Consider the following 11,544-nt stretch of genomic DNA (forward strand, 5'->3'; position numbering starts at 1 on the left):
TGATCATTTTTTCCATATCCCTAAAGAATGTTGATGGGATCTGGATTGGGATTGCATTGAATGTATAGATTGCTTTGGGTAGAACTGACATTTTGCGCTCTTGTTTTTTATCATCTGATCCTTTTCTTAAGATTTTAAGTTCCATAAGAACAGTCTTGCCTTGTTCACTACTCTGACCCCAGTACCTAGACTAACAGTGGTTGGAACAATAGGCACCCAATAGATGTTTGTTGTTGAAGGAACAACCTCAGAAACCATCAGTATTTTTTTCTTCACCTGATTTATGCCTCACTTTGCTTCTTGAACAGCTACTATAGTAGAGTAGAGTGATGAAAATGGGCATCCTTGATGATTTTTTTCCCTCCTGTGGAAGAGTGGGCAGTCTACTTCCATAGAGATAATGATAATGCCTCAGAAACCCAAGGAGGAGTTGCTATGAGTTGAAATCGGCTTGACGGCAGTGAAGTTGGTTTGGTTTGGATGTTATTTAAAGGGTTGATGGCAATGCTGGTTTTGGGGTTAAAATATATGTATGTATTCCAAGGGTCAGTTTCAACTGGTATATTCATTTCATCATCTTTTTTCCCCCCCTTTTCTCTACTCACTCACTATATGTATATGTATATATATATATATATTTTGGCCATTGATTTTGGAGATGTTATCATTTTTCTTTTTATAATTTGTTGTGATGTGATTTACTCAGTATTCCTGTTGTAGCAAGTATTTGTGTTTTCACGTATTCAAAAATCATAAAGCATCCCAAGATTGGCAGACATGGGGTGGTGTGCCCTTCAGCCTCACACAGCAAGATAGGATTTCCAAAAGACAGTCCTGTTTTATGCTTAGTTTTATACGGTTAAAAAGATATGGGGCCATTAAACACAGTGTGGCAGTGCTTCCCTCTCATTCATGTCATCGGTGTTGGAATTCATCTGAGTTTCAGGCAGTCACATAGTGAAAGCTGGTATTTCTCATGAAGGCTGGTCCTGAGTTGTTAGTCACCTACTGCATAGCTCCACTGAGCTGTTCCTGTGGCCTCACGTGCCTCACCTCAGCATGTGATGGATTCTTTCCCCAGTGCCTCAGCTTCGTATCCACTCTACTCTAATTCTTATATTTAGTTACGATCTCAAAATTAACTACAGATTTGACTGTTCCCTTTCATACATATAGAGTTTAAAGGTTGTGTTGCTTGTCTTCAAGGGGATATTAAAACTTAAGATCAGTAAAGTGTTCTGTGTATGTATTTGCAGTGGAGGTAAGGGTAGGGAATATTTCACTAGTAAATCAGAAGTTTTTGAGGGATCAAGTCCTTCTTCGAAAAATAGCATTTTCCAAGCAGGTTATAATCTTAATTACATGGAAGGTATGCTTAAGAGAGAAAAATAATCAAAGTGTCTAGCAAACAATGTCTAAAAAAGCAGGTAGACTTTAATCTGAGTAAGATTCTGGTAAGAAAGAATGTTGTAAACTCTTAATTGTAAGTAAGTTACTTGTTTTGCTTGGGTAGTTGAGCTATTTAGTCAACACTAAGTGATTTACTGTCCGTTGTTTTAAATGGTATCTAATGACTTAGGCTGTTTTTTGTTTTTTGACTGTTTCCAACTCTACAATTTGTGTCTTGGAACTTTGACTTCCTTCTTTCTGTTTCTTTGTCTTTCAACTTTGAAAAGGGAAGCTGATGCCAACTGAAGAGCTTCGCAAAATACTTTCTAGGGAAGACCCTTTTTCCACAGGGAGTTTGTATGGTCTTTCCTGTAGTCAGACATTTTTTAAGAAAACAACAAGCAGTTTATCTTTGATTCATGGTGTGATGGCGTGAAAGTTAGATTTTCCAGTGAGGTCCATACTTGTTAGTAGCCTGCTATATTATATCTTAGTTGTTGTTTTATCAACATCATTTAAGGAGCATTTCTCTTATTTTGAAAATTCTTTTTTTTTTCAAATATACTTTGGCTTTTTCACTTTTATTTTTTAGGCTGTGCGTGTTACAAAACCCAAAATCCCAGAAGCCATACGAAGAAATTTTGAGTTAATGTGAGTAATATGCATGGGATTCCCAGTTTTTTATTTAGGGCTCTCTACTTACTAATGCACCAGTCTAGAGGAGACTTGTGTGTGTGATACTGTACTCTGGGGTGGGATATATCTTCTGTACTTTCATTCTAGTAGTATCACCTTTTCTCATGTTTTAATTCCTGTTTGACTCTTAGTAAATCTTTTTCTAATACTGACATTTCAGTGTCAGTTGAGTGGCTAAGGATGCAGCTTACTCCTGTGTAACTATTGCTGGAAGCCCAAGGAGTTATAATTTGGATGTGAATAGTACCTTGAATTAAATATTAATAGAGGAGAAAAGGAGTTAAGTTTAAAACAGTACTTGCATTTTGTTACTGTGTCGGATTGGTAAGAATAGACACCTTGTTGGTATAAAGTCTAGGTTTCCATTGTATGTGATTGTGTATCTAAAATTAGACCAGGATCTTTATCGTTTGTTTCTGGCCAAGGCTTGCCAGAGTTGACTCCTTGTGGTCTTCTCATTTAGGTATCCAGGGCTGCCTGAGAATGAGTTGTTGTTTGCTTGACATGAAATTAGTTTCTAAGTGTTTTAGAGGGTATCTTTTAGGGGAATACTTTCTGCAGATGAAATGACAGTGTTATTCTGTTATAACACATACTAAAAAGAAGAAAGACACGTTTAGGAAATTTAATATATATGTTAAAAGGAAAAATATGGGATGCTGGAAAAATAACTTTGCAGAGGTCAAGAATACAACAGATGTAAAGGTAGAGAGGGTCCAAGGAGTAGTAATAATACTGCTTTGTGGGGTGATAAGACTTCTGAGTCCTTTTTTACACCTAGGTCTAGATCTTCTATCATGTGGAGTTTTATTTTCCATTTTCACTGTAGAAGAAGAACTCTTCTTTTAAAACTATAAAGCATAGAGTACCAGGCTGGGTAGATCATGGATCTGATCCATTTATTGAAAAAAATATATTTATTGAATGCTTAGGTTGTTTTAGTCTTTAAATATGATAGTTTGTGGCAATAGAAAAATGAATACTGTGTATTCCCTGTCCACAATTCATAGTATCCACAGTGGTATTTTGTGTTTATCAACGTTAGTGAAGCAAAAGGGGGAGAGTTTTGGGGGAAATGGCATTGGGGAAACTATTGGAGTTACTTTTCAGATATTTGTGGATCTTTCCTAATTTTGTAGACTGTTGAAATTCCAGAATTAACAGCCACTTTGGGATTATTCAGTCTAACCTCTTACTTGATAATAGTCTTTTTTGATACAATTTCTGCCATGTGGTCACCTAGTCTTTTGTGCATGCTTAGTGATAGCCATTTCCGTTATTAGAAAGTACAAGTTCTTGGAAAAATCATCTTAAATTGGGCCCAAGTTCACACTTAGAAACAACCACCAAACTGTATCTTCCGTACAGTAAACGGGTCCACTGCATAAAGTGTCCACTTGGGGCAAGCTTGTTGTTGTTATGTGCTGGCGAGTTGGACCCGACTCATAGTGACCCCTCCTTGGATTTCCGAGACAGTATCATTACAGAAGTAGATTGCCCCATCTTCCTTCCGAGTAGTGGCTGGTGGATTTGAACCGCCAGCCTTCTGGTTAGCAGTCAAGTGCCTTAGGCACTGTGCTTCCAGAACCAGTGGCTGAAAACCCATTTCATTCTGCGTACCAGACCCTGTACATGAGAAACTGAAGCTGCCCAGAGACTGGTGCACAGTGGTTGGCACAGTGGTGCTAGCAGGTGGCCTAACAACAAGGGAATTGTTAATAGTACACTTTCTTCTTTCCAGATGAGAGACCTTTCCATGATATAATTAGAGAAAAAATTAGACTAAAATTCAAACATAGTAAATTTACACTTAACTCTGGGTCACTTCAAATCATTTAACCTTTTACCCTTAGACTCATTACTAAGTAAAACAGAGGAATACCTGTTTTGCCTACCTTAACAGGTCAGAAAGTTCTTGGTGTAGAATGGTTCTTGTGATCCACTGTAGGGTCAGAATTATTGTCTATATGACTGCACCTAAGAGAATCATTCCTAATTTTCATAATATGTTGTTCCACAGGGAGGCTGAGAAGACAAAACTTCTTATTGCTGCACAGAAACAAAAAGTTGTGGAGAAAGAAGCTGAGACAGAGAGGAAAAAGGCTGTTATAGGTACTTGGATTTCTTTCTGAAATGGATGTCTCTAGGTACATGTGTTACGAGTTTGTCCTGTGGTCAGTCAGTCTCATGATGAATATTGGTAGGCTTCAGATAAGATTGCATCCTACTTAGTGGAGAATTCTTGAAACTCCTTGCACATGCAGAAGTCCTAAAGCCTTAAAAAGGAGGTGAAGCCAATACTTAATGAAGTACTTTGGCTCTCTGCCACGTTATTGGCTGCCTTGTTATTTTTTAAGGACAAAGAGAGTAGGTAGGGCTTATCAGCAGCTTTGTTCTCTTTCTACAGTAGAATTTTTGTTCATATGATTAAGAACAGGAAAATTTTTTGGCTGGAGCTCAGGATTATAGTATGCATCCTTGCTGTTACCTTGCAGTTGGTTGTATGTGGATAGGTAGATACTGCCATCGATGATATTACAACAGGATTGCTTCCAGCTCATTTTGAATTACAGTGGTTTTCCTAACACTCCAGAATACTATTCGACTATAGTTTTAGACCGCAGTTGTTTGTTCCTAGGATGCTGAATATTTAAATATTTTTTTGTTAAATATTTTGAATATACAAGTGCATACATAATGAACAATATTAATGAAGGCATTAACACTTTGCCATATATTTCCTTCAGGTCATATTTTCTCATAAGGAAAAAAAATTATAGATCTGTTTGAAGACTTCTTTTTATCCTTCCCTGGTGTTATTCCTTGACCGTTCTTGTCATAGTAGCTTCTTTTCTGAAGCTGATGTACAGGCAGTCCCCAGGTTACGAATACCTGCTTAGGTACAACCCATAGTTATGAGCCAACCCCTGAAAAGCCTGTTGGGAATTTGAGGTATATACAAATAGTAATAACAAGTGGGTGCTACTTTGTGACATGCATCAGAACAGTATTATTATTACTGTATTATTATGTTAAAGATGTTTATGGTAGCTGTGTTCCTTTAATGTTTTTTAAGCATCAAAAGGTATACTACATACTAAGATAAACATCTGACTGACATTAGATAAGACCATATCTAACTGTTCCAGCTTACATAGAAATTCAACTTAAATACCACCGTAAGAATGGAACTCATTCATAATCTGGTATATATACATTCTCTCCATATTTTTATAATTTCACTAGAAATATATATCCATAAACAATTTATAGAATTGTTTTACCTATTTTAAATAATAAAAATGATGTCAAACTGTACCTTTTATTTACAAGTTACCTTTTTAATAAACATTGTTTTTGAGTTTTAACTGCCATGTATTATATTATTCAGTAAGTGAACCTCAGTTTACTCTGATGAATTACTGATGAAGAATTAGGTAGTTTCTAGGTTTTCCTTACTACAAATAGTGCTGCAGTAACAACCTTACCTATGTTGCCCTGTGCAGTGTGTAAGAATTTCCCTAGAGTAGTGCTATTCAGCATGTGGTATGTATTGCTGCCCTGTCACCAGCTTTTTGTTTCTGGTCCATAATGAGATAAGTACAAAAATTGAGAATGAGAGTTTTAGAAGTTCTTACAGCATTTTTAAACATTAATTTTATGTCTGTTGAATCAGATAAAAAAAATTGGGGCTTATATTTTTTTATCTTTCTGTTTTTTAATTTCTTTTTTCCAGTAATTCATTTTATTATCATGTATAAAATAATTGTTCCTGACAGGTTGAAATACACACACACACACACACACACAGAGTCCTTTCCCACAGGTAGTTTGAGAAGCATTGCTCTAGGGTCTCTAGAGTAGAATTGAGATTAGAGTATCTAGAAATAGGACCGAGTAGAAATAACATAGGTCATAGGATATGCACATCTTCACGTTTACAACATACAGGCATACATCAGAGGTGTCGTGGGTTCACTTCCAGACCACTACAGTAAAGCAAATATCGTAACAAACGGGTTACATAAGTTGTTTGGTTTCCCAGTTGCTTGAACAATTTCTCTCAGAAAGATCAGCACAAGACCTGTCGCCATGAGGCAGAGGTTACAGATGTCCCGGATGTCCAATCTACCATACCACTCCATCATTTCAGACATTAACTCCTCCTCCTTCTCCTCCCAGTAATTTCCCCAGTCTTAGGGTTCTGTATTTTACTGTAACGCCTCACAGAACTCACAGACACCCAAGGGTTCGTCTCACGTAGTAGTGGTGGAGGCTGGCAGGCTGGCAAGTCTCAGGTCCATGAGTAGGTCTGGAGGATCCTCCCAATTCTCAGGGTTTGATGAACCTTGATCAGCAGGTCAGATGACGGCTGCTGTCCCAAATCCAGGGGTGAGATGAGGATGAACCAAGACACAAAGCCGGAGCAAGAGGAGGGTGAATCTTTCCAGGAGATTCGTAGGTATACCCTCAGGGAAGCTAAGGGTGGTGATTGAATTATACCCTCCAGCAAGGCAGGACTCAAGTAACATTCCACCTGTGTTGCCCCAACAGAAATAACCTAAATCCCATCACAGAGTCATTGCCAGTCATTATAGGGAATGACTACTACCAGCTGCCCAGCCAAGTTGATCCTTGACCTTAACTACCATACCACCCCAAACAGGCATGGATAATGGGATTTACAAAACATCACAGAATGGAAGACAATGGCTAGAAGGGCCACATCAAGCAATTCACTGCACCAGTGCATATAAGTTATGTTTATGCTATGTACTGTAGTGTATTAAATGTACAATAGCATTATGAACAAGTTTGAAATATTTTGAGACGGACCAAAATGGAACAGAGATACGATTAGTAAGCATATACTGTTAGAAAAATGGTCCCCATAGACTTGTTCGACACAAGGTCACTGCAGACCTTCAATTTGTGAAAAATGCCATGTCTGTAAAGGCAGTAGTGACGGTACCCTCTTCACCCCCTCTTTTGCAGTGTTTGAGTGCCAGTTTCTGTGCTGCTGTATTTGACTTCCCATTTTTGCACAACTTCTTCAACCTTCAGAGTTGTCAGCCTTTTAAATTTGTGCCAGTTTGATGATGGGCACAGTGTCATGTGATTTCAATTTGAATTTCTCTGATTACCAGTAAAGTTGCATGTTGTTTTATTGGCCATTCAGCTTTCCTTTTTTTTATGTATTAATTGCCTTTTAAAGTCCTTAACCTACAATTTGATTGCTTTTTTTTTTTTTAAAAAAAGAATTGATTTGTAGCTCTTTATAATTTCTGGATACTAATCCTTTTCCACATTTATACATTGCAAGTATCTTTTCCCAATTTCTGGCTTGTCTTTGAACTTTATGGTGTCTTTGACATACACATATATCTTATTTTGATGATCAATTTAGTCCATCTTTTCCATTGTGGTTTAGCTTTTCCTGTCTTGTTTAAGAACTCTTTTCCCTACCCCAAAGTAATAATTTTATTATAAAAGTTTTAAAATTTTGCTTTTTGTATTTAGGTTTTTAATCCATCTGGAATTTTAGTGTTTAGTGTGAAATTAAGATTCAGTTTTATTTTTTCCAAATGGCAAGCCAATTTTCCTACAATATTTCCTGAATAGTTCATTATTTCCTCTCTTATTTCTAATGCCACATCTGTCATATATCAGGGTGCCATATATAACTTGTTCTGTTGCTAGGGTCTCTGTTTTGTTCCATTTTTTGTGGTCTATCCTTCCCTAGTACTACCTTGTTTTAATTACTATAGCTTTTATCTAAAGTCTTGCTATCTGAGAGAGTGAGGGTCGCCTTAACTATGCCTGTTAATTATTAATTATTCCTAATTATTTCCAAAATAGTCTTAGATTAGTCTGAGTCCTTTATTCTTCCATATAAATCTTAGAATCAACTTCCTCAAGTTGAGTAAAATGCTGTATTGGGATTTTGATTGGAATTGTATTGAATGTATACAACAATTTGGAGACAATCTATATCTTTTTGATATTGAGTCTTATATATAATTCTATTTCTCCATGTATGAGAATGTCTTCCTCAAAAAGTTTAATAACTTTCTTCTTAAATTTCTTGAACATTTTTTAGAAACTTATATATCCTCTAAGTTATTTTGCTCTTACAAATAGGATCTTTTTTAAAAAAACACATTTTCTAATTGGTTGTAGCTTTTGTATTAGTATGCTATAGATTTTCTATTTAGCAATCTTGCTGAGAATGCTCTTATTTCTAACAGACTTTTGGGTTTTCCATGTGAGCAATTATATTGTATTCAGATAAGGACAGTTCTGTTTCTTTCTTTGTAATCCTAAATCTTTTATTTCTTATTATTATACTGCTTCAGGCTATGATTCAGTGCAGTATTGGAAGGGGAAAAACTTTTATACATTGCAAGTATCTTCTCCCAATTTCTTTTTATTTATTTCTTTTGAAATTTTTGTTGTACTTTGTGTGAAAGTTTATAGAGCAAATTAATTTTCCATTCAACAGTTTATATGCATTTTGTTTTTTGACATTGCTTGCCATCCCCTCGTTGTAACAGCACTCTTCCCACTTTCTACTTGGGTTCCTGATTTCCCCTCATTCTTTCCTGCCTCTTCCTGCCTTCTGAGCCTTTTGGACAAATGCTACCTTTGTAGTCTCGTATGCTTAATTGTACTGAAGAGTACGTTTCTCCCTGGTGGTGTTATTCACTTTATATGCCTGTCTATTGGGCTGAATGTTGATCTTCACGGGTGTGTTCAGCTTTTGAGGGGTATCTAAGGGGCACCATCTCAGGGATTCCACCAGTCTCTATCAGACCAGTCTGATAGAGAGTCTGGTGTCTTTAATGATTTTGAATTTTGTTCTATGTTGTTTGTTTTTTTTTCTCTTGTCTCTCTATCGAGGACTTTCTATTGCAATCCTGAGCAGAGCAGGTCAATCATGATAGCTTGGCACCATCTAGTTCTTCTGGTCTCAGAGTAGTGGAGGCTGAAGTTCATGTTGTCTATTAGTCCTTTAGACTAATTGTTTCCTTAAGTCTTTGATTTTGTTTACTTTTCTTTGCTCTGGATGGAGAGGGACCAATAGTTGCATCTTAGGTGACTGCTCACAAGCTTTAAGACCCCAGTTGCTACTCACCAAAGTAGGATGTAGAGCATTGTCTAGATGGACTGTGTTGTGCCAATTGACTTAGATGTTCTCTGGGTGATGTTTCATATGTCTTAATGTAAGGTTGTCGTTTAGTGTTGGTTCTCTATCTGAAGGACTCCCTTTAGCATCTCTTGAAAACTCATCTGGTTCTTACAAGTTCCTTTAGTCTCTATTTATTTGAAAATGAACTAATTTTGCCATCATAATGGAGGGATAATTTTGCTGGATATATAATTCCTGGTTGGTAATTTTTTTCTTTCAGGGTTTTATATAAGTCATCCCATTGCCTTATTGCCTGCCTGGTTTCTGCTGAGAAATCAGAGTTTAGGCTTGTTGATTCTCCTTTATAAGTATCATTCCATTTTTCCCAAGCTACTCTTGAGATTCTTTCTTTGTCTTTGGTTTTGGAAAGTTTGGTTATGGTATGTATTGGTGTTTTCTTTTGGGGTCTATGCTATTTGATGTTCATTGAGCTTCTTGAATGAATATCTTCTCATCTTTTATGATAAGAGGAAGGTTTTCATGGATTCTGTCTTCCATTGATTCAGTTCTTCGTCTTTATGGGAGTGTGGGTGTGGGTCTCTATTTGCTGGTGTGTAAAGCAGCTGAGCATGGGTTGAGTAGGTGTTGGCCACTGTCTGTTGTCATTCCAGTGGTGCTGGAGTGGGTGTGGCACTCACCTATTGGGTGTGGCAGGTGTGGCTGAGTAGTGTGAATGTAGTCACTGCTTTCCGCTGAAAAAAAGGGAGGGGAGAGAAAAACAGGAGAAACGGAATAAAAGAAAAAAAAAAAGAAAGTGACACGCAGCAGGCACAAGTGCTCACTGCTGACCATGAGGTGGTGAGAATGCAGTGCCCAATCTATGGGAGTGCTTACTACCAACTACAGAGGCAACAGGCTTGCAGTATGTGACCTGTGAGAGCTTGCCTTGCTAATTACAGAGATGGTGGGTATTTGCCAGAATGTTCTGTGGAGCACTGGGTCAGGGAGGCAGGCTGGGTTGGGCAGACCACCAAGTGATGGAGGGGCCATGGGGAGCATCACTGGCTGCCAGGTGGGTGGACGGGGTAAGCAAGGAGAACACAGTTCTCTAGTCACCAGCCTGGGTGCCAGCACACTTCTTGGCAAGTGCAGCCACGTGTCTGGTTTCTGCCCCGACTTAGTGCCAGGGTGAGGGGGCTTCCAGAGTCCAGTGTCTCCAGCTGCCATCCCATATGTGGGGTTCCCCATTGTGTAAGTCACCAACCCAAATCAACAGGAACCACAGCTGATGAGTGGTTCTATACCTGTTTACTGGTTGCTTTAATCTCTCCAGTTCTTGACTGCCTTCTCGCATTCCCTTTCCTTAGATCTAGTTTGTGTTTTGCTCACCTTGCTTCACTCTGGATTTGTCTACACTGTGTCTCTGTTTTATTGAGGATTCTGTGAAATTGCCTCCCTATGACTCTAAATGGCTGCGTCGTGCCAGGCCAGCTGGGAAGGCATCTCTGCTCTGTATCTCTCCTTGCTGCTTTTACTCAATTTCTTCTTTCAGTTGGTGTTTGATCTACCTCTTTGCCCTTTTGTTTGAAGTTTAGGGTTCTGGGATTATCATCTGTATCTCTTTCATTTAGTTTCTTGGATCTTATAGTGGGATAGCTTGGAGTGTCTAACTAGTTCACCATCTTAGCTCCACCTCCTCCCTTTTTTTGCTTGCCAACAGTTTTTATCATGAATGGCTGTTAAAACTTTTAGAATTTTTTTCTTCATGGCTGAGATGACAATATGGTGTTTCTTTTTAAAACTGTTATCATGATAAATTATATTAATAGATTTTCTGTTATTGAATCATCTTTGCATTCCTGGGATAAATCATTCGGCTATGTTTTTTTTTTGGCAGCTCATACTGGTTTTAATAATTTGCTTGTCGCCTTTCTGTTTATTTGCAAGAGCACTTTATATATTAAAGACACTAATGCTTGATTTTGGCATTACAATTACTTTTAAAACAATATTTTTTGTCCATTGATTCATGAGCTTTTGGACCCTAGGAACTGTAAACATTTACCTTTGGAATTCACTGAAGGATCTCTATGAGAGTCTAAAATTGGAGGCACCTGGTAGGTGTCAATAAAGCAAATTAAATGTGGGGACTTAACTCCACATTAAAGTCTTGACATGAGTGTAGAACCCATGTTGAATTTTACAGCTGGCTTTTTTTTTTTTTTTTAATTTTGATTTGGGTGAAGATTTACAGAGCAAATTCACTTTCCATACAGCAGTTCACATATACTTTGTCTCATGTCATTGACCACAATTTACCACAATGCAAC

At 37.6% G+C, this 11,544-nt stretch overlaps 1 protein-coding gene across 1 annotated transcript in view; it reads left to right on the forward strand.

Annotated features, from left to right (window-relative positions):
- Positions 1 to 11,544, forward strand: part of ERLIN1 (ER lipid raft associated 1) — a 43,395-nt gene that overhangs the window by 23,494 nt on the left and 8,357 nt on the right. Inside the window, exons 7-8 of the mRNA XM_007939965.2 lie at positions 1,982 to 2,040; positions 4,106 to 4,197. Coding sequence (XP_007938156.1) covers positions 1,982 to 2,040; positions 4,106 to 4,197 — 151 coding nt within the window. The remainder of the gene's footprint in view (positions 1 to 1,981; positions 2,041 to 4,105; positions 4,198 to 11,544) is intronic.

The sequence above is a fragment of the Orycteropus afer genome, unplaced genomic scaffold (genome assembly GCF_000298275.1).
Source record: "Orycteropus afer afer isolate SDZICR_OR568_19922 unplaced genomic scaffold, OryAfe1.0 scaffold00064, whole genome shotgun sequence".
Classification (NCBI taxonomy): Eukaryota; Metazoa; Chordata; class Mammalia; order Tubulidentata; family Orycteropodidae; genus Orycteropus; species Orycteropus afer.